The sequence below is a fragment of the Ambystoma mexicanum genome, chromosome 10 (genome assembly GCF_040938575.1).
Source record: "Ambystoma mexicanum isolate Mex_15411 chromosome 10, UKY_AmexF1_1, whole genome shotgun sequence".
NCBI classification, from domain to species: Eukaryota; Metazoa; Chordata; class Amphibia; order Caudata; family Ambystomatidae; genus Ambystoma; species Ambystoma mexicanum.
In genome coordinates, this window is record NC_090932.1 from 1516079429 (window position 1) to 1516106816 (window position 27388).

The 27388-nt window shown below is 49.0% G+C and overlaps 1 protein-coding gene across 1 annotated transcript in view; it reads left to right on the top strand.

Annotated features, from left to right (window-relative positions):
• Positions 1-27388, top strand: part of DNAH10 (dynein axonemal heavy chain 10) — a 2725177-nt gene that overhangs the window by 2139885 nt on the left and 557904 nt on the right. The window contains exon 57 of the mRNA XM_069619694.1: positions 4511-4685. Within this exon, the coding sequence (XP_069475795.1) occupies positions 4511-4685 (175 nt within the window). The remainder of the gene's footprint in view (positions 1-4510; positions 4686-27388) is intronic.

Consider the following 27388-nt stretch of genomic DNA (forward strand, 5'->3'; position numbering starts at 1 on the left):
ACAATACTTTGTAAGTTTGTTGTAAGGATTGGCAATAGGTGTTTTTAGTATAGGCCCTTTTTATTTGACAAGACACTACTAGGGCTGCCTTATTATTATTTGATGGTCGTAGCTTGCTCCCATCTTAGATTTAGGTTTAGATTAGGTGTTTTTCTCACCCATTATACAGTTTAATGAACACCCTTGAACTGTGATCACGTGTGTCTGTCTTATGAGTTCCGTACACATTCAAACCCCTCATTCTTAATTTCCCACTCAGTTTCGTAGCCCCCCCAAATAAATCAAAAAATATTTTCCATTGTTCAAGAGCTGCTTGTTTCATCTTTTGTTTACTCGCTCTTTGTAAATTTAGATGTTTGGCCCAATCAAAGCTTTTTTCAAGGGGGAATTGCTTGCGCTTATACCCCTGTGCTATAGAGCTGAATATTTTGATACATTTACATGCACTATTGTTAATGTTTAGCCCTTGGTTTCTAAATGAAGGTTGGAGAAGATACTAAACTTTGTAGGAACACTGTAGGATTTGGCAATGCATGTGTCATAATGACCTCTTGCCCCCAAGACACTTACAGAAAGATTACTTAGTGGACATGAGTGAACTCTTGTGGAAGATGTAGTTGGAGAGCAAACACTTTGGGACTCTAAGTTAGGAGGTGTCCTTTTGGCGAAAGTTAAGCAGACACAAAACACTGCAGGCAGAAACATGAAGAAACAAAACATACCAGCAGTGACAAATCCCAAAACTGTGAGAACATTGCAGAAGCAGACAGGAGCCTTGGGCACCTGATGTCATGAACTGAAGAGGAGGTACGCAGAGCCAGCACAAAGGCTTCCAGCAGTCTATTTAAGAGCTCAGGACGCTAAGGGCAAAAGAGATGGTTAGTCAAACCAACAAAGGTAACACGCCATACAAAAAGGAATTAAGACAGACCAATCGAAAGAAAGAATATGAGAGAATTAGGAGGAAGGGCATACAAAAGGCTAGGTAGGAGGCCAATGGGGGGAGAAGCAGGCCAGTCATGAGGAGGCTAAAATGAAGCAAGCCAGAGATCAGTAGCCCAAGAAGCATCAAGAGAAGGAATCCCACAGAGCCATCAGCTTAAGAGAAGGAACCAGAGACAAGAGGCCTTGCAAAGAGCCTAAGACTAAAACTAAGTCTCAGAGAATCTAGGGTCATTGAGGTCATAAGTGAGCTAGTGAGACTGGCACATTTGTTATGTTTTCTGGCTCTAGTAGCTGAGCCCACTTAGCTGCCTGAAGGGAGGGAAACAGCTTGCTCGTGAGAAGGGCACCGGTGTCCGGTCAAAGGTTCGAATCCAAAAGGATCAAATGCCATAGGGTCGAGTCAATAGGACCTAAAACAAAAGGGTCGAATTTTTAAAAAAATATATATATTTTTTTTTGGGATTCCGTATAGGATAAAAAAGTGGTTTTTACCACAAAAAAGGCAGTTTGGGGGGGACCCCCCCCCCAAAAAAACAACAATAATAAAAAAAAACAAAAGAAAATTGACCCTTTTTGTTTTCGGTCCTTTTGATTCGACCCTATTGTATTTCGATCCTTTTAATTCGATCCTTTGACCTATAACCAAGGGCACCATATCCCTCAACCGTGAAAAACAGGGCACTATATCCTTTAGGCATGAGAAGGGTACTAAATTGCTTACTAGTGAACTAGTGCACAATAACTCCAGATCAGCATGAAGTGGGGCAGTCACTATCTTCCTGGCTTGATTACAAATAGTGAACTAAACATTATATATACCTGTGAATTTCACTCATGTTTGCAACATGCATTTTCTCCCATGCTGCAAGAAGCGTCTGGGCACTATATTGCTGTGAAGGTAAACTGAGTGAAGAAACAAGTGGCTGCTATTCGCTGACACTATGTTGAGCTGAGGAGCTCCTTGGTGAAACCAGTGTCCCCATGAGAAAAAACCTGAAACTTTATAATTTGACCCAGCTTGGCACTGTAGTAACTTCTGGTTAAGCTCTGGATAAACCACAAGACCCTCTAGATGTTTATTCCAACCAACTCCTATTTTTAAATAAAATTCTTTTGAACCTTTACTTTGTGTGTCACAGTCGATACCAGCTACTCTTGGCTCACCACATTGGTTCTATAACCAGCATCAGGTTTCCTTCAAGGTGCTCTGCATAGTGACTCATGTCTACAATCGTCTGGGCCAATAATGTCTTAGAAATTAGCTTTTTAACTTACTCTCCAGTCATTTCAACATGCTTTCCATTCCACCTTACCATCAGAAGCCCATAGGGACTGTTCCTTTTCTGTCCTAGCAGATATATTTTGGAACTTTCTTCCGTCTATGGTCTGTGCAATCTGATAATGTATGTTTCGGTTAGGCCATCAATACATTCCTCTTTCATGAAATGTCACCCTGCTTTGTTCAACCTACATTACCTTCCGCTGTCAGCAGCAAGATGCCTCCGCTTAGTCATACCATGCCAAAGCACCTCTTTTACAAAATGTAACTTTTGTTTCCATTTATTTTACAGACCAGTGTTTCACAGCACATTTCTTTACCACACATTTTTCATTGCTTTTTTTCCTGCAAGATAAGGAGACACCCCCACACCTTCCATCTGCCCACTCACGTTTTCCCTACTCTGCCACTACCATAACTCTCCCCATAAAATATTGCCTCCCTCAAACCAACCATTTACATTTTGTCGCAAAAGTGCAGTAAAAAGTGTGGTAATATTGGGGTGAAAATTGATCTGGTCGGGGTAGAGAGAGTGGGGGTTGGGTAGATGTGACTAGAGAGAGTGGGGGTTGGGTGGGTGGGGGTAGAGAGAGTGGGAGTTGGGTGGGTTGGTTTTGAGGTAGTGCTGGGGGTAGAGAGCGTGGGGGTATAGAGAGTGGAGGTAGGGATGGGGTAGAGAGAGTTGTTGTAGGGTGGGTGGGGGTATGAGCGAGTGGAGGTAGGGATGGTGGGGGTAGAGAGATTGGAGGCAGGGTGGGTAGGTGCAGTAGATCGAGTGGGGGTAGGGTGGTTGGGTATAGGTAATGAGAGTGGGCATAGGGTGGGTGGGGGCAGAGAGAGTAGAGGTAGGGTGGGTGGGGGTAGAGAGAGTGGAGGTAGAGTGGGTGGGTGGCGGTAGAGAGAGTGGTGGAGGGTGTTTGGTGGGGCTAGACCGGTTGGGGTATGGGTGGGTGGGAGTAGATGTTGTGGGGGTGGGTGTGGGTAGAGAGTGGAGGTACAGTGGCTGGGTGGGGTAGAGAGATTGGGGTGGGTGGCTAGTGGTGGTAGACAGGGTGGGGTTAGGGTGGGTGGGTAGGGTAGAGATGGTGGGTTTAGGGTGGTTGAGGGTAAAGAGGGAGGAGGTAGGGTGAGAGAGTGGGGGTAGGGAGGGGTAGGGGTGGTTGAGTAGGTGGGGTTAGAAAGAGTGGGCGTGGGGGGTGATGGTAGTTGGTTGGGGGCAAAAACATGAAGAACAAAGCATCTTCTGGAAGACTTGTCAAAAGTAGGCAAAATGTCCCAAATACAACTTAACCAACACAGGTAATGGGGGTTGCGTGGGTGTGAGTAGAGAGAGTGGGGTGGTGGGAGGTAGAGAGATTGGGTGTGGGGTGAGTGGGTGTTTGTAGAAAGGCAGCCTCTGGAGGACAAAAATAGATCTGCTGTCAAAAGTAGCGCAGAATAGTACAATTCTCTGCTAAACAATGGCTCAAAATAGCCCAATGTGAAATCACTTTGTGGCTGGCAAATGGAAAGCCGGGCACCCAACTTGCTTCTTACAGAGCTACTGATTGGAGCAAATATTGCTAGGGAACTTCTCATTGGGTAGTACAGCAGAGGTGTTTGGAAAAGAGATTTTAGGGATTTGGCAGTTGCATGCCAGGGCTTTGCCCGTTGCTATGCCAACCATATATTCTCAGTTCAGAACCCCCATTCCCACTCTCTCTCTTCTGTAATAATGGCTTTGGCAATTTTGTGGGAAAAGCGCCACAAAAATTCACCAAAACCGAAAATATAATCCTGCTACACCTTGTGGCCAGCAGAAGGGCACAATTTACCTCTTTTACTACCCTTTCTTGTTGACTGTTCTCTGTGACCTCCATATTTGTGATGAGAGGATTGCTCTGGGATCCATCCGAATGGAATCTGCTCCTCCCGAAATACATGTTCAGATGAAGGCCATCAAAATAATGTCCTTCATCTGGGTGTTTTTTGGACAGGTTCTTCTGGATTCATAATACCCATTTGGTGAATAGAGCTGGTCTGTGATGGGTGCTGAGCAGGATTTGCACGGGTCATGCCTGCAATTAAACATGTCCTGGTCCGCTCGCTTCTCTCTGGCGTCTGGCATAGGCCCCTCCTGGCATGCTTTTTTTAATTAGGAGGAGCCACGATGAGATTCACAGAATGGATGCTAAAGTTGAGAAATCCCACTTAAGACCTTCCCACTACCTTTCCTCCTGAAAATGTGTGCCATGTCAAGTAAATTAATATAGATTTGGACACTGTCTTATGCTTGATTCATTACAGCTGAGGAGAAGAAGAAACTTGCTGAAGATAAAGCCAGTGAGATCGAGGAACAGAATAAAATTATTGCGGTGGAGAAAATGGATGCAGAAAGTTCCCTGGCTGAGGCCATGCCAATATTGGAAGCTGCTAAAATCGAATTGCAGAAGCTTGACAAGTCTGATGTTACAGAGATCAGGTAAATGAAGCAAATGAACATGTAAATGGGGAAGGCTGAGATGGGACAATCGGATGCCTTAAAATGCAATCAATAACAAGTCTAATTCAGACCCTCTAGCCCTTCATTCCAAGGTCCCTAGTCTAAGAATGTCCGTGGAGAGGGTGTATTGCCCTGTATTAAGTTCCAAAGCCAATTGCAGTTTGGTGAAGTTAGTGCTCCAGCATGCTTTTTTCGATGCATAGTTGCCTGTCCCGATCTTGGCGCACACTCAATAGTTTCAAAGGGTTTCTTTTCTCTTCCACCAGGCCACAAGGCTTAGAAATCACAGGGTCAAGGGGTCATCAGATCTGGGTATCAGGGACGTCTTTTTTTTTTTTACTGAAGTACCTGGGCACTGGAGTAGTAGTGGCCCCTGCAGCCCCTGCGGTAACAGGGGGCCATACCACACCAGGTCTGGGCGATCTCTGGCCCAGTCCTCACCCATCAGGGTGAAGACTGGGCCGGGGCTTGCGGCTTGCTCAGTTGGGGTTGAAGCTGACTGTGACATGTGGCACTTGCCACATGCCAAGTTCAGCTCCAACGCCTTCTCCTCCAGGCTCCTTGCAGCTCATATACAGGAACTAGGAAGTGCTCCCAGCTTCCTGGTTCCTGTTTGTGAGCAGCACGGAGGAGCCAAGGGTAGCCTGGAGTGACGGACCGAAGCTGGAAAAACAGGTAAGACTTTTTTTTGTGTATTCTGCATGTGTGAAGTGTGTGCCAGATGTATGTATGTGCTATGGGTCACTGAGTGGTGGGTGAATGAGAAGAAATGTGATAGTGCATGTGTTTGAATGTTCTGGGTTGGGTGTGTGCTTGTACGAAGAATGCAGTGGGAGTGGATGTAAGAGAAGGTGTATGAGTGAGTGACTGGTGGGTGAATGAGTATGAATGTGATAGTGTGTTTCAATGTTCTGGATGGTTGCATGTCTGTGTGAAGAATGCAGTGTGAGTGGACGCGAGAGAAGGTGTATGGGTCAGTGATTGGTGGGTGAATGAGTATAAATGTGATAGTGTGTGTTTGAATCTTCTGGGTGGGTGGGTGCGTTCCTGTGCAGAGAATGCAGTGCAAGTGGATGTGAGAGGTTTATGGGTGAGTGAATGGTGGGTGCGTCAGGGAGTAGGAATGTGAGTGTATATGTGTGTATATTTTCTGGGTGGGCGGGTGCCAGTGTGAGTGTATGTAAGTTAAGGTATATGGGTGAATGACTTGTAGGTGATTAGGTATGAATGTGATTGTGTGTGTGAATGTTCAGGGTCGGGTGGTGCATGCCTGTGTGGGGAATGCAGTGTGAATGAATGTGAGAGGAGATGTATGAGTGGTTGAAAGGGAGTAGGGGGGGAGAGGAAGACGGAGAGGGAGAGAGGGAGAGGGAGAGGGAAGGAGAGAGAGGGGTAGAAAGAGAGGGAGAGGGAGAGGGGCAGGCAGGCACGCCCTGGGAGACTGGGCATCACTAGAGCTTTATTGACTTTGCATGTTTTACTGGTACTTTCAGGCAAAGCCAAGTTCATCTGTGTCATTACCTGGCTAGACTGGCCTTTTGGTACAGCCAGTCTAGCCATTGCTTACTGTGGCATGGCATTTATTACTTGGTATCTTTGATAAAGCAGGCATGATAAGTAGTATTATCTCGCTAGGGTGACGTTTTGGTGTATCGCCTGTATATTTCTTACTGTAGCCTGACTTTTTATTAACTGAGCATCTATGATGCAGCCGGTCAGATAGCACAGCGAGTAGAGCGCTTGCTTTGACATCCGTGCAGAGCCTGCTGACGCAGGGTCGAAACCCAGAAATGCAAAACTCAGCCTAGTTAGTTCAGACCCCCATGCTATGCTTGGTCATAATCGCATACTTGTGGCAAATATTTACACCCTCCAATGAAACAACTCACCAGCTACCACTGGTGGCTGCTATATTTGAGAACCAGGTACCGCCCACTTCTTTCTACACTAGGTGAAACATTTAAGCTTTGATTAAAAAACATATTTATTTATTTCACTTGAAGTAGTGCATGTCCCTGCAGCAGCATAATCATCATGCACATTGCGCACACATGGTGGCCCGGGCTGGCCTGGGGTGTGGTATGCCCTGTGCTTTGTTAAGGAGCTTGGGCGGGGGGAGGGGAGAACAGCATGGCTCGTGCTACACCACTGATTGGGCTCTGCTCAGTTTGACCGCATTCAAGTGTGATGTGAATGGTTGAGAGGGGCCGCAAACTCAACCAGGACTGTGCTCTGGTGCAACACTATTTAACAAAATAAGCACTGGACACAGAGTCTCAGAAGTGAGAGAGCCATGGAGTGACCCACCCCTCCCCACTCAAACCTCTTGGTAAGTGCTTTATGGAAGCTTTATTCACAAGGGTCATTGAATGACGCACCTCACACAAAGAGTCTGAAAATCATAGATGCGTTGAACCCCAATCTTGTGGGAAGTGCAGCCACCCCTCCCCACAACTCACTCCCACAACTCACCCCATTAAAAAAGATTGAAGAAGAGTCATGTATCAAAGCTCAGGACATTAAGGTGTTATGTCCGGCTCTGGGTTGTGTGGTACAACATGTGGTTGCTTGCCACATAACTTAAAGATAAATGCACACGGAGACAGATGGACTCAGATTACACCCGCACAATGGGTTTCTTCTGTCGTAGTGATAGCTGACTCATAGATACATTTATATCCAGGGAATTTCGTTGATGCTAAATTCTGGTCAATTATTTAATTTTCAGGCCTTGCTCGTGCAGCATTTTGCTCTTGGGTAAATGGAAAGTGCAGGTCTCCAGGTCAGTGCTTTTTTGGCTTGTTTAACAAATTAATGACACAGATAACGAGTACTTCTGTGTCCATTGGTCTATAGATGTTTCATACAGTAGCTGTACCCTGCGTTAGAGATTTCCGTTACCCTGATACAAGTACTGCATTATGTATGTTTTAGATATAGCCCCACATCAAATCTCGAAAATGACATTTCCCGAATGTGTGATCGTGGACAAATCACACCTCACTCTGTGCCGTGGTTCTTATATCTGGCTGAAATGAGACGGGTCGTAGACGCATCTGAAGGTCACGTGCCATCACTTCCTGTGATGCCCCTTGGGGCGGGGTCATGTCAAGGGTCATGTGATGTCACTTCCGCTACCCCTGGCATTTTGGTGAAATTACGTCCCTGCTGGGTATCATGCCCCCAGTATGTATGTTTATTTGTAATGCGCGCCACACCCAGGGGTATCAGGGCGCAGAGGATACTTTAAGCTTAGGGTTACACAGTTGTAAAAAGGAAAGGCAAACATATGTGGAGTGGATAAAGTCAGAGAGTGCAAACAATAAGAATAATCAATACATCATTACATAATACATACAATTTACATGCATAAAGTCAATAGGTACATAAGAATAATCCAAACGTCAATACATAATACAAAATGGAGGTTCACCATCCACTAGGTATTGTGGTATCTATTACAGTGCAGATACAGAGTGGGAATATTAGTATAGTAGCTGGAATACATTAGTGATTGTTTTCTTTGAGCCAATTAATGATATTGTGCCTCATTACGACTCGGGCGGTAAGTGAACAACGATGCCGGTAAAGGATTACCGACATCGCTTACCACTCCGGCCGATTAGGACACGATTAGCCGCTATTAGTGGCATCGTAATTAACGGTGCCGTTAATAGCGCCAGGAGCGCGGGCACGCGACCATCCATGCCGCCAATACCGGCATGGCGCAAACAGGGGAACATCACAAGTCAGGCGGACATGCAAACAATGCCCTACTGAAGCCCGAAAAGTACCTTACCGGCATGGAGCTAATTCCGGCATCGCGGACCACCCGTAAACGGCCATGTGCAGTGTTCCCGAATGCCACAGGTGCACACAATCAGCACAGGTGGAGGCTATCCAGACTGGGCCAGCACAAAAGGAGGACACCCCACCCCTTCCCACACCCAGTCACACTCCACAATGATTCCAATACTACTAGCAATGCTGCGACTGGAGAACATGATTGCTGTGGAACTGCTGCAACAACAACAACAACAACAACTGGCAGCACAGAGGAGACGCAGGAGGAGAAGGAGGGTGAGGCAGGGCCAGCATGCCCCACCAGTGCAGCCAGTGCCACCACGCAGGCAGCCCCCAATCCCTCGCATCAGAGCCAGTCCATTCAACCTAACCCATGAGCAGATCCACACCCTGTACCGTCTGGACCGGGACACCATCACCACCATTGTGGATATGATACATGACGACATTGTCAGCCTGATTGAATCACGCACCACCATCCCACCCCTACGGAAGGTAGTGTCTCTGCTCCACTTCCTGGCCACAGGCACCTACCAGCACACAGTGGGGCACATGCATGGCATATCACAACCATTATTCTCACATACGCTGAACCAAGTGCTTGATGCCCTCCTGAAGCACACAGGTGACCACATTTACTTGCCACTGTTTGCCTAGGAGATCTCAAACACCAAAGTTGGTTTCCATTCACTGGCCGGCATCCCTGGTTGCATTGGTGCCATCGACTGCACCCATGTGGAATTGGTGGTCCCACATGCCATGGATGTAGCGTACCGCAACCGTAAGCTATACCACTCAATCAACGTGCAAATGGTATGTGACTCAAACAAGATCATCACACATTGCTGTGCCCGATACCCCGGATCAACCCATGATGCAATGGTCCTGCGGAACTCCACGATACCACGCTACATGGAGCAACATGCAGGGCAGAGATCCTGGCTTCTCGGTGATTCGCATGTTAGGCCCATGGAAATGTGATGTGGGTAGGTTATTGGGGTAGAGATGCATACTTCACCTGGCTGAGATGGGGGGGGGATGCCTACTTCACCTGGCTGAGATGGGGGGGGGGGAGAGATGCATACTTCACCTGGCTGAGATGGGGGGGTCGGAGATGCATACTTCACAAGGCTGAGATGGGGGGGGGGAGTAATGCATACTTCACAAGGCTGGGATGGGGGGGGAGATATGCATACTCCACCTGGCTGAGATGGGGGGGGGGGAGATGCATACTTCACCTGGCTGAGATGGGGGGAGAGATGCATACTTCACCTGGCTGAGATGGCGGGGGGGAGAGATGCATACTTCAACTGGCTGAGATGGGGGAGGGAGATGCATACTTCACCCGGCTGAGATGGGGGAGATGCATACTTCACCCAGCTGAGATGGGGGGGGGAGAGATGCATACTTCACCAGACCGTATCCCCCTCAACACAATGCAGCTACAAGCAATTACTATGGCCAATACACAGCACCAAATACCATCAACTGAAAGGACAGTCCCCCATTGCTGCGTACAAAGGGGTCACATGAGGGCCAAATACATTAATGCCCCACTACACTGACACAGAGGTCTAACAAAAGTGCATTTCACCATTTGTTTTGCATAGTGACATCATCATGAGGCTGACATCAACGGTGCCAGGATGAAAGCATACAAATTACTGGACATCAGCCGGATCATGGAAACAACCGGCGTGGACTTACACAGTGCATGAGCACTCACAAGGAACTGGACCCCCCTGCGCCCACTAGTCGATGGCACGCACACCAGTCCATAAGAGAAATACACACATAGCAGTCACATCGTGTTTCTCCATTCATGCATGGGAATGTGGTTGCAATCAGGAAATCAATGCATGCTATGGTGTCATTGATCAAGGTCACATATGATGTGATGTCTTACACTTATACATTTTTGCCCACATGCAGGTGATGCAGGCTATCCCATGAAGAGGTGGCTCCTTACCCCAGCCAGGAACCCACAGAACAGGCAAGAGGAGGACTACAATCGTGCACATACACGTACCTGTGTGGTGATTGAGCAGACATTTGGCCTCTTGAAGGCACGGTTTTGCTGCCTCAGCAGGTCTGGTGGGGCACTCCTGTACCGCCATGAGAAGGTGGCCAAGATCGTCATGGCATGTGTCATGCTACACAATATGTGCATCAGACGGAATGTGCCCCTGCCCCCTGATGCAGTACTGCAACCACCTGACGATGAGGATGAGGAGGGTGGGGATGGGGCAGCACCTCAGGGAGGCAGCGATGCACAGGAGGGACGTGTCATGCGTCAGGCTCTGATCAACCAATGTTTCTAGCACACATGGACAGGGAGTGTGACATGGATGTGGCACTCAGGGCACTGGGTGTGTCAGGCACATGGACACTGTAGACTGTTCACCAATAAAGCACACATACGCAATAAGCAATGTCCACACTTGTGAATCATGAGTTACCAAAATGTGTATTAAAGAATCATAACAAAGTTAACAAGCCCTCCACCCCACACACCCTCTCCCCCCTCAACTCCCCCACACACCCTCTCCCCCCTCGCCACTCAACTCCCCAACACACCTTCTCCCCCCTCCCCCTCAACTCCCATGCACACACCCTCTTCCCCCTCCCCCCTCAACTCCCCCAAACAACCTCTCCCCCCTTGACTTCTCAACACATGGTGTGCAGTAGCACGTACCAGTAGTCCACATGGCACCAGTATGCATGGCTATGCCTACTGCCCTCCCCCTCTTCCAGCACCAGGTGCCCCCTGTCCGATCTGCGCAGATTCCTGCCAGACCTACGCACAGGGCTGGTCCTAGTAGAGTTGGCATTTGATGATGGTCCAGATTGTCCTGGCAACTGTGGTGGATGCATGTCCCGCATTGCTGCCACCATTTCCGAGAGAACATGCCGCACTGCTGCCAGTTCCGCGCAAATGTCCTTTGAGGTGGACTTGATGGCTGTTTTTAGGGACGCAGCACAATCCCTAATGTCATCCCTTGCATGGGTACATTTGGTAATATGCTGCGTCAACAGCCCAGTGAGTTCCTCCTGGCGCCTCTGTATAGCCATGATCCCCTCTTGGCTGGTTGTCACTGGGGTGGAAGTGTGAGGCGTTTCCACCATGCTTTGGTCATCAGGCACAGTTGGCGTGGAGCTGAAACTTACCGGCCATGAATCTCCAGGCGACAGCCCGTGCATGCTGCCGTCCACCACGCTGCATGGGGATAATTGTGGTGAGTGCAGGGGGCCTGAGGCGGGTGTTGCGCCATGCAGCTGTACGTCGCCCTCGTCGTCCGATATGGCTGCTGTGGCAGCTGTCTCACCGACTGTGCTGCTGGCAGCTGATGGTGTGCCCTCTGCCAATGCCTCCTGGGTGATGGTGGCTGGTGTGGGTGTTGTTGTGGGGGCCGTGGTGCACATTGGTGCTGTGGCCTCTGTGGTTTTCATGGCCTTCCGCAGTGGTGCAGGTTGGCCTCTGCCCCTTGAGGTTGAGGGGCGGTGTTCTCCCTCCTCGGCCCTGGCCTTCCTCTGTGGCATCTTTCTCTCTGGTGTCCTCATCACCGCTGTCAGAATGTGTGCCTGTGGGGGACCAAAGGAGGGAGAGGGTTAGTGATGGGTCTACGGGCATCGGGCATGCATTGGGGTGGCTACATTGATATGGAATGGTATATGATTAACATTGGGAGGAGTGACATACCGGTTGCCTCACTCTTGGGTGGGTGATGCATGGAGGCGTCTGGGTTGCAACACATATGGGGTGCATTATGCATGTGGACAAGGTGATGCTCTGCACTGCCTGTAGGCAGTCTTGTACTTATGTGTCTGGTGGACCCTGCTCTACATCATTCCACTGTCAGTTCAGGTGGACATCATTGTGGTGGTATTAGCATTGTTTTATTTGAGACACCTACCTGCATCGGCTGATGACGGGGCTACTCGCTCCAAGTCCCCGACTCCCTCTATTGCCTCAGTGCCTATGGTGGTGGCGCATATCTCCTCCCATGGTTGCAGTTTGATGGGGGACTCTGCACCTCCGCCTGTCGCCATCCCAAGGTTGCGGTTGGCAGAGAGTATGCTCCACACACGTAGACGCAGGTCACCCCAGTGCTTACGGCATTGTTTGGGTGTGCGGGGTGTGGTGCCAACGGCACTGACTCTCTGCGCGACCTCTGCCCAAATCTGCTTTTTGCGCTGCAGTGCTGGACGGGACATGTCGTTTGAGAACACCACATCTGCATGTTCCTGCAGTGTCTCCGCTAACAAGGTGAGCTCCTCTCTGGAGAAGCGATCCTTGCACTTGGGAATCTCTGTTTTTTTTTCAGTGCTTTTGGCATAGTAAAATGCAACAGGTAGTGGTGGAGGTGTGTTGGAGTTCTGGGGGTCAGATGGCTCCTGGTAGTGGTGGATGGCAATGGATTGTGTTTTTAAAGATGGCCGCCATGCTCTTTCCCGTTCCTGTGCGATGACGCTACTTCCGGTTCCGCGTATTTACGGTCACCGCTAATAGCGGTTACCGCTATTAGAGTTGACCGCTATTAGTGGTCACCGCTAATGCCGATAGCTTGGATGCTGGAGGAGCTATTTCCACTACAGAGAGTGCCGGAAAGGGGGATTTTTCTGGCTTTTACGGCATGGCGGTGAGGTCATTACCGGCATGGCGCAAAGCTCGTGCCCGCGAACTCGTAATCGCCCGCGTTTAATGGTCTATTGCCAGCACGGACACGGTAATTGCGCCATGCCGTAATGACCGGTACTTACCGCCCGGGACGTAATGAGTCCCATTGTGTCTAAAGTTCAGATAAGTTTGGTCCGTCCTCAGGCAATGAGGTAGGGAGTTCCAAAGCTGCGCGGCTGTGACTGGGAAGCTGCTCCCTCCGGTTTTAGTCAATATGAGCCTCGGTACAACTAGGCAGTTTGTGTTTGCGGTTCTGGTGGGCCGACTGGAGGATTTTCTCCTGATTCTTTCTATGAGATAGCGGGGTACAGCATTGTTTAGGAACTTGTGCGTTAGCAAGGCGGTTTTGAGTAGAATTTTGTCGCTGGTAGAAAACCAGTTATTCTGTCTCCTTACCTCTGAGATGTGCTCTTTTCTAGCAATACCCAGTGCTGCTCTAAGGGCCTTATTCTGGAGAATCTGAATTTTGTTAATGATATGCTTATTGGCGCCAAGGTAAAGGGAATTAGTAAAGTCCAATTTAGATAAGATTAGAGCTCTAGCCAGGGTGGAGCAGCTATTCTTGGATAGGAACGGTTTACCGGCTCTAATCAACTTGCATGTGTATGCAGAGGTGGAGGCCATGGAATTAACCTGTTTGGCAAAGGTGAGGGTGGAGTCTAGGTAAAAGCCTAAGGTTTTTACCTCTTTAGCAACTTTAATGGTGTTGCCATCGATATTAAAGGAGGTGTATTTGTGGCCAGATTTATTGAGGTTGGACGTGGTTCCCAGAATGATGAGCTCAGTTTTGTCATCATTCAGACATAGACTGTGGAGAGCCATCCATGCCTGGATGATGAGGTAGATTTTATTTACCAAGGCCAAATCCTTGTCATAATCCCCAGTAGGTTTTATGAGAATCTGAGTATCATCTGCATAGTTGGTGTAGGTGATACCAAGAAGGTCCATATCATCGAAAAAGGGGATTACTAAATATATTGTACATTGTGGGTGGGACACAGGAGCCCTGTGACACTCCACAAGTAATAGGAATGGGGTCAGCTGCTGCTGATGGTGAGTGAACTCTCATAGTCCTGTTGCTCAGAAAGGATTGGATCCAGACTATGGCTTCCTGAGAGAAGTGGGCTGCTGAGTCAAGGTGATTGCAAAGAATCTTGTGGTGGTCCAAGTCAAACGCAGCCGAGAGATCTAGGAGAAGCAGTAAGGCAGATTTCCCCATGTCCCTAAGTTCGTCGATTTGGGCCTTGAGATCAATCAGTGCAGTTTCTGTGCTGTGCTGAGGCATGATGCCTGATTGGCAGACTCTTAGGAGCTGGTTGTACTCTAAGTACTCCTGTATCTGGAGATAAGCCACCCTGTCTAACATTTTAAGTAGGAATGGCACTGTTGTAATAGGCCCATAGTTGATGGATATAGTTGGATCTAATGACAGTTTTTTGAGGAGAGGGAGTACCCAGGACTCCTTTAGGTTGCTAGAAATGGTGCCAGAAGAGAATGATGCATTGATTAGCTTGGATATCAAGGGTGCGAGGTCTCTCGCAGCATCTTTAATGATTTGTGCTGGGCATTTATCTCCCTGACAGTTCGAGGGTTTGAGGGAGAGGATGATTTTCTCAACCTCAAGAGTTGAGACTTTAGCAAAGCTTAAGCGTTGTGCCGGTTTATGGGGAGGAGTGGGAGTACTAGCCGGTGTGACAGTATTAGGTAGGTTAGCTTTTATTTTTGCAATCTTGTCCTGAAGCATGATTACTTAGTTGTTTAAGGCCATCTGGACATTGCAACACCAGATTTTGTCCTTCACACAGTTGTCTGGCACAGGGACCGGGGCTTCAAGTTCTTTTAGGATTACCAACAGTTCCTTTGTACTTGAGTTTGCTTGGTGGATCCTATTGTTTCCTGCTTGGTAAGAAGTATTTCTTTCTTATAGAGGGATAAGATGTTGATTAGGTTAGCTCTATTTTCATCAGAGGGTAACTGCCGCCAGATGACTTCACATTTTCTTTTTTCCATTCTCAAGATTCTGAGGTGAGGGGTGAACCAGGAGTTCAAGTGAGCTCTGTGTTTACGGTGGCAATGGTGTCTAAGGTTTCAGTCATTGTTTTATTATGTTTGTTAACTAGAGTAGTAGGATCAGTGGTATCTGGTAGTGAGTTAAGGGTCGGTAATATTAGGCGTAAGAGTTTATCTACCGTGATGTTCTTTTTATTCCTCGTTAGGGTGGGAGGAGCAAACGGGATATTTTTAGTTGTGAGAATTTTAGCTGCTAATGTAAATGCTAAAAGGTAGTGGTCTGTCCATAGCCGTGGAGTTATGGAAGCGATGGAGGTGTTGCATTTAAAATCTGCCACCCAATCAAGTGTTCTTCCTTTGTCCTTGATGGCCTTTGGGTCATTGAATCCCAAGTTGAGATCCCCTAGCAGGAGTACTTGCAAGGTGTTTTTTAAATTGTGGGAAAGAATGGTGGAGATGTCCTCTTCAAATCTACCAACGGGGCCTGGAGGTCTGTATATTAGATGAATGGTGAGCGTTTGGGAGTCAGAAATGGGTAATTTGGCAGTGAGGGATTCACAAGATTTAACGTTAGGGGAAGGGACTAGTCTCATCGCTAAATTAGACTTCACTATGACAGCTATTCCTCCTCCACGAGCCTTCAGTCATTCTGCTCTAAGAATAGTACAATTATCCGGTGCTGCGAGCATAAGGGCAGGTCCTGCTGCTGCATGTAGCCATGATTCAGTAATGGCTAAATAGCCATAATTTTCTGCCTGTATACATCAGCTATCTCAGTAGTGTGAGCCACTAAAGATCTAGCATTTATTAAGGCCCACTTCAGGTCTGGGACAATATTACCTGTCAATGGCTTGGGTAAGGTACAATTATTTGCTTCTACATTCAATATCGCAGTGTTGCGTTTATTCCGCTGATGTTTTTTGTGCGTAAGATCGTCAGTGTTAAGTACGGGTTGAGAAATAAGGCTGTTATTTTTGGTTATGATGGTTTGTTTGTTTTGCAGGCATTTTCTCCTAAGGCCTATATTAGTCTTTGAGCTGGCCGGTGGTTAGAAGAGTTGTTTAGTCAATCTAGAGTAGAGTCTAGTATTTCTGGAGGATGTGTGGCAAGGTCTATTGGATTTTTTTGTTGAAAATTTGATTTTATTAGAATTTTACAATTATGACATAATTCAAAACATAATGCAAACATCCATATATATCAAGTTGAGGGCACAACTCCCCTACCCCCAACCTCCCGCACCCGCCCCCACCCTATCCCACGCCATGGTTTAATGGTCGATAACAACAACAGGGTCCAGCACATCATCTAGCGAGCATAGGGTTGCTTCCGAAAGAGAAACGGTGCTCAAAAAACAAGATCCAACATATAAGAGTCACATTTCCTGTAACAATCGATCTCCTCCCACTCCAAAGGGGTTGCCCCGATGGTATTGTTCCCATCAAGAGAACCGTCTGAGATGGTTACTCGTGCCTCAGGCTATTTTCCCGTATTTGTCAAAAAATGGCAGCCATAGGGCCTCGATGTTAGATTTGGATTCATCGATCAGGTGGATCAAATACTCCATATCGTAGATTGCCCGTGTTTTCGATACCCACTCCCCCTCCCCAGGAGGTCAGGGTGATTTCCATTTTTGGGCCCAGCAGCATCTAGCCCCGACTAGCATGACCTGCAACATGTGGTCGTGTTTCACCTTGGGGCCCCCCTCAACTTCAATACCGAACAACACCAGCCAGGGGGACAGAGTTCTCACCATTCCGTCTACTCCCCTTATCCATGACAGGACCTCACTCCAATAGGTTTGCGTCACCTGGCACTTCCACCGCATATGGACATAGTCTCCCTTTTCAACATGGCATTTCCAGCAGTGGGGGTCGTAACCTTTTCTCATTCTGGCTATCCTTTGTGGGGGGTAGTGCCATCTGTGTATCAACTTCAGGGCCTGGTGGCGTTATTGGGGTGCAGTTGTGGAACGGTGTGCCTGCCTACAGATCTTGGTCCATCTTTTTTCCGTTATGGGGGTGCCTAGGTCCTTCTCCCATTGTACTTGGGAAGATGGGGGGTCCCGTGGGGTAGAGAACAGCAAGAAGCTATAAAGCCGCGATATCACCCCCTTGGTACCTTTGTGTGTTATGAGGAATTTCTCAAAATCGGTTAGGTCCCGCCTAAGGGTGTCTCCCCATCTGCTCTCGGTAAGGGCACCCTTGAGCTGTAGATATCGAAAGGGGGAGAGGTAAGGGAGGCCCAGGGCGTCCTTCAAGTCACCAAGAGAAATAAACACCCCATCCACCCAAAACTGTCCGGCCCTACAAAGACACACCTCATAGCATTGCTGGAAGGCTAGTGGTTCGTTGACCACTTCCCAAACTGGCGTAGCCAAGATGCAGCTCAAAGGTGAGGGCCACGTTGTGAGCCATCTCAGGTAACCCCCTTCCTTCCAAATGGACCACAGCACTCCCAACACTGGATGTTTCAGAACCTTTCTTGGAATGGATGTCTTGGGGACCCATAGCCACTCGTCCAATGTGACCGGCGAGAAGAGTGTGTTATCTAATGTTACCCATTGTTTCTTTGGGCCAGTCATCAACAAGGACGCACAATTGTGACGCCTTACAATAGGTGTCAAGATCGGGGAAACCAACCCCACCTTCATCTTTGGGTCTTGTGAGAGTGTCGTAAGCAATTCTATGGGATTTACCGGCCCATAGATAACGGAGAAGGGCCGGCTTGATCTCCAGGAGAAATGGGTTTGGTATCTGGGTTGGCAGCATTTGAAACAGATACAAGAATTTGGGGAGGATTACCATTTTCATGGAGTTGAGGCGAGCCATCCATGAGAGGCCGGATTTTGACCAGCGTCCCAGGTCGTGTTTGATCGACCTCCATAGGGGCGGGTAGTTTACTTTGAAGAGATCCCCTAGGTCTGATGGAATTTGGATCCCCAGGTGAGAGAGTCCCTCTGTACGTTTACAAAACGGAAGGTTATCGATGTATTGTCTCTCGGTCTCGTTGAGCTGGCCTGCTGGGAACGCTACTGATTTATCTACATTGACCCTGTAGCCTGCCAGGGAACCATATCACTCCAGACTATTCAACACCTCTGGGACAGATTGGGATGGTTTAGAGAGGTACAGGAGGACATCGTCGGCAAACAGGGTTATTTTGTAGTCAGTTCCCCCCCCCATCTTAACACCCTGGATCTGATCGTTAGTCCTGATTGCTATAGCCCAAGGTTCCATCACCAGGGCGTATATGAGGGGGGACAATGGGCATCCCTGTCTTGTGCCTCTCTCTAAAGGAAAGGACTCTGACTCTCTTCCATTGACCACCACTTTAGCAGAAGGGCGGGAGTAGAGGGCCGTCATCCATCCCCGCCACCTTGGTCCCATCCCCAAGGACGATAGAACCCCCTCCATGAAGGCCCAGCTCACCCTGTCAAACGCCTTCTCTGCGTCTAGAGACAGGAGAAGGGCACCATCGGATTTCACTCCATTTGAGCCCAATATGTGCAGGGTTTTGCGCATACTATCCGCTCCTTGTCTATTTACTACGAAGCCTACCTGATCGGGATGGATCACCCGGGGGAGACACCTTTCTAGACGTGTCGCCAGGATCCTGGTGAAGATCTTGGCATCTGTGTTCAGGAGCGAGATGGGCCTATATGAGCCACACTCCGCTGGGTCTCTGCCCGGCTTAGGGATAACTGTGATTATGGCCTGCAGGAATGTCGGTGGAATGGTTTCTAAGGTTTTGATTTGGTTAAATAATTTGGTCAGTGGTTGGGTTAGTTCGGACTGGAATTGTTTATAGAAATCCGCTGTGTACCCATCTTCCCCCGGGGTCTTGCCTAATTTAAGCTTTTTGATGGCCTCTTCCACTTCCTCCTCCGTTATCTCCTTGTCCAGTGTCTCTCTCTCTAGGTCTGTGAGCTTGGGTAGGGGGTGGTCATCAAGATATTTTCGAATTTCATCCAGTGATTCACCGGCTTGTTTGGTATAGAGGGCCCTATAAAAGGCCGCAAATGATTCGGCTATGTGTTCAGTTTTTTTCTGGGTGTTACCCGCCCCGTCCTTGAACTTTTCTATGTGTCTGTCCGCCCTGTTTCCCCTCAGCCTATATGCCAGAAGAGTCCCAACCCTGTCGTCCCTCTCGTAGTTTCTCTGCTTCGTGTATCTCATTTTTTTTAACTACCTCTCCAATCAGAATTGTATGCAGAGCCTGTCTCTTCTCTCTCATTTCACTCAGGAGGTTTTCACGGTCTATGTTTCCCTTGGTGAGCTGTGCCCTTATGGCCCACAGGTCTTCCCGGAGTCTGGATTCTATCAGGGCCCTCTCTCGCTTCTTGCTCGAACCCTCTGCAATGAGGAGACCCCTGAAGGTGGCCTTCGCTGCCTCCCAGACTGAAACCATTGGGACCTCCCCTGTGTCGTTCGATAGGAAGAAGGCTTTTATTTAGTTCCTAAGGAATTCCCTAAACACCTGGTCCCTCATGAGGGTATCGTTTCAGCGCCACCTACGTGATTTCACGGTGGCTTGCAACCGCCATTCCATAACGAGGAGATCATGATCTGACCAGGTCACAGACTCAACCGTAGGGTTTCCAACCACTCCCCCTCCCTCCTCCGAGACCAGCAGCAAGTCAATTCTAGTGTATGTTTGGTGGGGAGGGAAGAAGAACGTGTAACCCCCAGGGGTTTGCCAGCATTTGCGCCATACATCAACCCAGTAGTATTCTTGTAGGAGGTCCCTCAAGGCGAGATTATCTCTTGTGGGGGCTCTTGGTCCCGTCCCTTTGGCCGACCACCAGTCAAGATGGGGGTCTGTAATGAGGTTGAAGTCTCCGCCCAGGATTGTGGCTCCCTCGGCCCACCTGTCCATGACCCCAAGGATCCTGCGGATAAACTTGACTTGGCCGGCGTTGGGTGCGTATATTGTGGCTAGTGTGACTCGTGCACCCTGGGCTAACCCCTTGATCGCCAGAAATCTGCCTCCAAAGCCCCTTTTCATCTCTACATCGGTGAGATGCAGCGATTTACCCAAGAGGATACCCACTCCCTCCTTCTTAGAGGCTTTATGCGAGGCCCAGAAGTTTCTGCCTATCTCCTTTCCTTTGATCGTTGACTCAGCCTCCCTTCTATAGTGGGTTTCTTGTAGGAAGAGGGCCAGTAATTTCTGTTTGTGGAATAAATTACTCGTGAGAGACTGCTTGTTCTGCGAGTTGAGACCCTTCACGTTGAGCGTATCGATCCGACCTTCAACCATGGTCGTCGCTATCCTTGCCCTGTGAAACCTCAGTGAGGGCCCCCGTTATCATCTGTTGGCTTGAACCCCAGAACCATGGCGTGGCGTTCCCTATTTCTTTCCCCTCTCCCCTCCCCTCACCCCTCCCCGGTTCCCCATTTCCCTTAACCATTTTGGTAGGCATCCGTCTCCATCGCCCGACATACATCGGGTTTCGTCAACGAACTACCAGGGCCGCTGCCTGGGCCCCGAGAGATAAATAGTGTGGATTGTACCCTCCAAATTATACCCATAGGAACATTCTACAGGTTTAGTCGGAGTCCAATCCCTCAACAAGACCTACCCCACCCCAGCCCCCTCTACTCCCGCTGCGTGTCTCATAGGGGCTGGGTCCAACCATGAACTAGCTTCCAATGTGAGTTGGAGGGGTCTTTGAAGGCCTCGAGGGATGCACCTGGCCACCCTCCGACAACCGAGAACACCACCACTCCGTGTTTCAGACAGGTGGGACCCGAAACCTTCAGCCCTCAATTTCGGCATAAGCCTCGCCAACCGTGGCAACATCACAACACAACATAAATCGCCCCCAAACATGAAGAGGCCCGTGAGGACCCTGCGGTCAAATGCAATACAACACAACAACATCACATTTCTTAACTTTCTCCCCTTCCCTCTCAGTCACTCGGATCCAACGCGCGTGCTTTGGCATCAGCAAAAGTGGAACAAATGCTTCTCCTCAATTTGCCGGCGGCCGCCGGGGGCGTGTGAGTGAATGAACTACAACAGATCGGCACTGCATTCCTTTTCTTTTCTCCTCTGTCCCGTAATCATGCGGGTCCTCCACGTCCCTCCGAGGGGTGTCTGGTTTTTCTGAATTTCCGGGTGCCCTTCACTTTGTGTGTTCCCCTGGATGTGGTCAGGGCCCTGTGGGGCCCGGCTCGGGCTTCTGTCGGGTTCCGCCGTTCTCCCACGAGGGCCCCAGAGGGACCCCGATCAGTTTGTCGATGCCTCTTCGGATGTCTTCTTCTGTAACGAGCTGAAAGTTTCCCCTTGCCACTCAAAGGATAGGTAGAATGGGTGTCCCCAGCGGTACCGGACCCACTTCTCCTGGAGCCACCTAGTGATCGGACCGCATTTTTTCCTCATTTGTAGCGTGAGGGCGGACAGGTCCTGGTAGATTGCCACCCTGGAGTTGTTGAATTGTATCTCTCTTAGGGTTCTGGCTCTTTCAAGTATTTTTGCTTTGTCTCTGTAATAGTGGAATTTCGCAAGCACGGAGCATGGGCCCCTACCGCCTCCGCCAGCTCGATGAACCCTGTCGATCAGGATGGTTTCTCCAGAGTCGGTTCCCAAGACAATCCTAATGATCTGCTGCACTTTGCCCTCCAGGCCGGTCTGGGTCTCCCCCTCCACCTCCGTCAGGCCGAAGAATCGCAGGTTACATCTCCGTTCACGATTTTCCATATCTTCCACTTTGAAGCGGAGCTCTCCCTCGCGCCGCTGCATCTCCTTGAACCTTGTCTCCATCTGAGCCTCCAGGAAGACGGTGGACGCCTGGTTATTCTCTACCCCCTCCATTCTATCCTCCAACGTGGAGACCTTGGCGGTGAGGTCGGCCAGCTTGGCACCCATGTCCGTTCTCATCCCCCTGATTTCGTCTAGGATTGTCTGGATATTGCTCTGCATGGTGCTCATGTCGGGGGTCGGAGTAGGCGGCGGGTTGGTCTCCATCTCTTGTTTTCGGGGAGTGAATTGGTATCTTGGCAGGGTTTCTTTCCTCTAGGTTTTCGTGGTTCCTCGAGGTCTCCCCCTGGGGCTCGGGGAGACGGTCCCCCAGTTCCGCGCCAACTCCGATGAGGTGTGGTGGTTAGGACGGGCGGGTCGTGCCCCAACCCCCCCCGACGGCCACTATTCACGGTTGCTCCGACGTGGCGCCGGTGGGTGCGTTCAAAGGTCGCAGAGGGGCCCAGGCGCGCTCCCGCGTCGGCCTGGGCCTGTTCGGTGTAGGCCTCTAAGAGTTGTGTCGCAGCAGTAGCCGGGGGAGTCCTTATGGTAATTGTTGCGAAGATGTTCCCCAATGCCTGGGGGGCGAGGAGAGGAGGAGAGGAAGGGGCCCGGGCGCGCTCCAGCGACGGCCCGGGTCGAGATACACAGATGTGTGTGCGGCAGGCCGGGGTCTGGCCGTGGAGCCCCGGGGCGTACTAATGTCCAGAACCGCCGCAGCGGGAGCCGAAGGTGGGCTCGTCTGGGGAGGCCCCCACGGACGAGGGCCCCGGTTTCAGAGGGGCTCCCACGGGCTCTCAGGGATGCCGGCAGAGGTGCAGGGTGTCGATTCCTCAGATTGATCCCTGCGCGGCGCTCATCCGCGGAGAGGAGGAGCCCGGCCGCGGAGCATCACCTCGTGCGCGGCACGGGCCTGGAGGGGGGAGGGGAAGTGCAGATGCTCCAAGTCAAATATCTCGGGGACCCGGGAACCCCCAAGACTCGGGAAGGTGTCTCCGGAGTCCCCAGGAGTTCCCCCGCCTGGTTTCAGCCTTTATAGGAGGATAACGTTCTTTTATCGCAGTTTACTCCACAAATCTCTCGGGGCTTCAGGGGAGCTGAACGATCAGGTGGCCATCACGCCTGCGCCCCCTGGTGGCCTCCCAGGTCTATTGGTTTTGGATAAACCCTGGGTAATATTGACATTAAGTGGCTGTCGTCGTAAGGCTAGGTTACTGAGTATTTGAAGGGTAGGTGTAGTACGCATTATAGCTGCCATATTACTTGTTGAGATAATGTCCGGTACAGGTATAGTGGAAGGACCTGTACTCCTAGACAGTAGACGTAGTGCCCGTATGGCCCACAGTCTGGCCCACAGTAAGACTGGATGTAGAACAGTAGCATGCATAGTGCAATTAAGGCCAGTTGCTATGTGGTATTTCACAAGCAAGGGATTTAGTTCTGCAGATGAATAATGGGTAGCATTCACAGTTTAAATACGCAAAGAACACAGTTTAACAGGATATTTCAGTTATTCAAGCCGGAATGCAAAGGTGCACAGCCTATTATGAAGGGCTGGTTCAATTTGCCAACAAGGAGGCAGAATACCCAGGTTAAGTTCAGTTTGCTTAACAGTGGGGCAAAATACCCCATGGTAGAATAGGCTAATTCAATTTTAACATGGTACACTTGGGCAAGGCTAATTCAAATTTTAGCACTGTACCCGTGGGCAAAATACACTCTGGTGAAATGGGCTGATTCAATTTTAACACGGTAGACTTGGACAGGGCAACATGCAAAAAAATGATGTCTTCGGTTCGGGGCTGACTAGGTGAAAGGTACCCTAGGCGAGATAGAAAGTTAAACACAATGGCTGCAGTTTGGCCTAGATGCTCAGTACACTTGAGCAAGGCAGGATGGCTAACCATTGTAAGGAAGGTATAGTATCAAACAGTGAAGACAGACACAAGTGATCACAGTTCAAGGGTGTTTTTTTAACTTCAAATAAGTTGGTTGAATGCCTGTCTAAACCTAAATCTAAGGATGAGAGCAAGCTACGACCATCAAATAATAAATAACGCAATCCTAGCAGAGTCTCTGTCAAACTAAAAAAGGCCTATACTAATATACGTATTTCCAATCCTTACTTTTAAATACAAATGGTGTGGGTTTAACAATTTATGCAAAAGGAAAGTGTTCAAGAAAGAATATGTCAGGATGGTTGAGAAGTTGGCTTCCCTTCCCCACATTTTCAGCCTGGGGCACGGTGGCACATGCAAGCTTCGCACACACTCTGGCTTCTTGGTCATGAGGTAACAGTTTAAAATATAAGCTTCAGGGCCTTCTGCTAAAGTCTCTCTCCCAATGACAGGCTCTTATTGTAGAGGGCCTGATGTAACAAACAAAACACAAAAGTTCCTTTCCTTTGTCAGGGTTTTCACATTAGCAAGTTCACAACTGGTTTCCCTCATTCAGGCTCGGACCATGGGTCCCCCTCGTTCGGGCTTAGACCCATTTTCCACAATGTTCACAATTGGTCTCCCTCGTTCGGGCTTGGACCATGGTCCCTCTCGTTCAGGCTCAGATCCTCTTGATACCAGAATCGAAGACTTTCGAATGTGCTATGGGATTTGCTCAAACCATCACAGGACCACTTCGATTCACTTCACACAATTGTTCTCATCAATCTTCTACTTTAGTTTCTCTTGGCGGGATACCTTATAGAGACTTTCGATTGAGCACATTCACCTTACCTGACCACTCTATCCACGGTATCATATCTTTCCTTCTCAAGTTCAAACATTCATCAACAGTTTAGCCTTACTTGCGTCTTTCATCACACGCATTCCAGTGCTCGCTATACAATGTTGCTGCTTGTAACTTTGACTTCAATACAGACCGGTCTTACATCAGTCTCCCCAACTCACTGGCTGTGTTGATCTCTCTGTCGCTTCTTTGTTCGTGGAGCCAAGGACGATACCCCGGCATGTTCTGCTCCTTCCCACCATGGTCAGTTACGCAGAAGGTCTTCTGTATCTCCGACACACAATGCAGGATTCTTCAGTCTGGTTTCCCGGCCTTACGCATTCTGCCTTGAAGGATTCTTGAAAGTAACAGCGTCCTGCCGAAAGGGTCATGGGTGCTTCCCTTCTTACGAACCCTCCTTGATTTCCCATCTTTCTCCCCTCGTCCAGCTGCTGATGCGAAACTGCTTTATGCTTTGCCTCTCGCAGGGTGTGCCTTTTATCCGTTTTGGGAAGTTTAATGGCATTCAGGTGTGAGTGTTTGCTAGTAATTGCCTGACCATAGTAGTGGGACATGTCAGGTATACGGCTCGATGTGAGTCTGTTTTCTCCCAGAGCGTGCTGTCTGTGTGAAATTGTTTGTGCAGGAAAAGGGGTGTAAGGAAGGCATGGTATCAAAGCAAGACAGACACAAGTGATCACAGTTCAAGGCTGTTTATTAAACTGTAAAATGGGTGAGATAAATGCCTAATTTAAACCTAAAGATAAGATGGAAGCAAGCTACGACCATCAAATAATAATAGTCCTACTAGTGACTAGTCAAATAAGAGCCTATACTAAATAAAAACTATTGCCAATCCTTACCGCTATGCTACAAAATATTGAGGGATAATGTTTCAATGTTCACAAGAAAAGTAAGAAGTGTTCACAAAATGATATGTCAGGATGTTATGGCTGGGATCTCCCTTCCCCATGTTTTTAGCATGGGACAAGGCGGGACACTTGAGCACAGCACACTCCTGAGCTTCTGGCAAAAGCTTACAGTTCCTTTCCACTATATCAGGGGCTTCTGTGCCCAAGTTTCTTCTAAGGTAAAGTCTCTTGCTTCAGAGGGGCCTGATATTCCAAAACCAGCAAAACAAAAACTGTTCCTTCTGGTAACCTTCACGTTGGGTGGTTACTCTTCACTCTAGGAACCCCTCAGCGGGCACCAATCTTTCTTTCAGCATTAGCCTTCAAAAGCACTTGCCAACTGAAACAGAGTCTTCCAATGGGCGATCACGTCTCGCTGGGTGTTATTCTATGGCAAGTGCATGCTTTGACAATATCATAGTTCATACAGCGTTCCCCTCAGCCTGGTGCAAACGCCAGTTTCACAATTCCCTCAGTCAGGTTCACACTTTCCACAGTTCACAACTTTTACAACGTGTCAAGGTCTTTTAATTGTAATTGGCTTGACCCTTGTATGACCACCTTGACACCTTACGGCGGCCTTCTATATTGCCTCTTGGTACTTGTATTTTCACTATTTTCCCGTTCAATACTTTCCTTGTTCAGGAGAGAAGTACCAGCCAGAGCCCTTCGAATGAGCGCCCACGTGGCAGTGGATCACTCTATCTCTGGTACCAAGTTTTTTCACAAAACACGTCTGTTAATCTTCTTAATGTTGCCTCTACAACCTTGAGTCTAACACAGTCCTGCCCACTATAAGGTTCTTCCAATTCACTGGCTGTGCTGAACTCGTTGGCGTTTCATTTGCCGCTGGAGTCAAGGACGGTACCACAATGACAACCACGTCTTCCCGCCCTGGCAATCAGTGTGGGAGGGTTCCATGTACCGCTGGCATCCGTCACACCACTCGCCAGCTGCGATTCCCGGTCTTAGGTTTCTTTCATCGGAGGCTACGTGGGTCTGGGTTGAAAAGGGCAAGGGCAACTCCCTCCTTGATGTCCTTTCAATTCTCTCTGCCTTTCTTCTCCGATTCAACAGCCCTCCTGGAAGCTTCATCCTTGTGCGTTCAGCCTTGTTTCCTGTGTGCTCTTGTGCTCCACCTTTTATCCCAGCGGGCAAGGGAAAGGGCAGTCAGGTGTGTGTAGTTGTCTGTAATTGCCTGACTCTGCCTGACCCTTGTGTTGGGACATGCCAGGTAAATGAGTCTGGTATCAGTCTGTTGTTGCTCACGGTGTGAGAAAGTGTTTGTGTTGGAAAAGGGGTCGGGTAGAGTTTCTAAGTATCCTACTGGGCAGGATGAGGAAAGTGTGTCATAAGGAAGTGGATACTGTTAGGAATCCATCCCGGTCCTTATGGGTTAATTGGTGGAAGTATCATCCACAATGTACTAAATGGATTCCAAGATAGCGCCTCCTTTATGCCATACACAGAAGATCCAATTTGCAGTCTAGTTCTTTTCAAGATGACGGATGGATGGAAACTAACTGTTCACTTTCATCAAATGCTAGTGAGCCAATGGGGAAGGGGGGCTGCTACTTCACTCCTTGTTGAAAGTTGCTGTACCCTTACAATTCCTTCCAGCTACCTGTTCTCGTGTTCCTTCCTTCTCTGCCTTCCCGTTTTTTCCTATCCTTTCTTCAGAACTTCTCTGCTCTGTTTCTACTCTGTTCTGTTTCCCTTGCCTTCATCATTGCGCGTTGTTCTCTGCGCTCTCTCTCCGTTCTGACTCATCTCTTCTCTCGTGTTCCTAGCGCTTCTCGCGTGTTGTCACT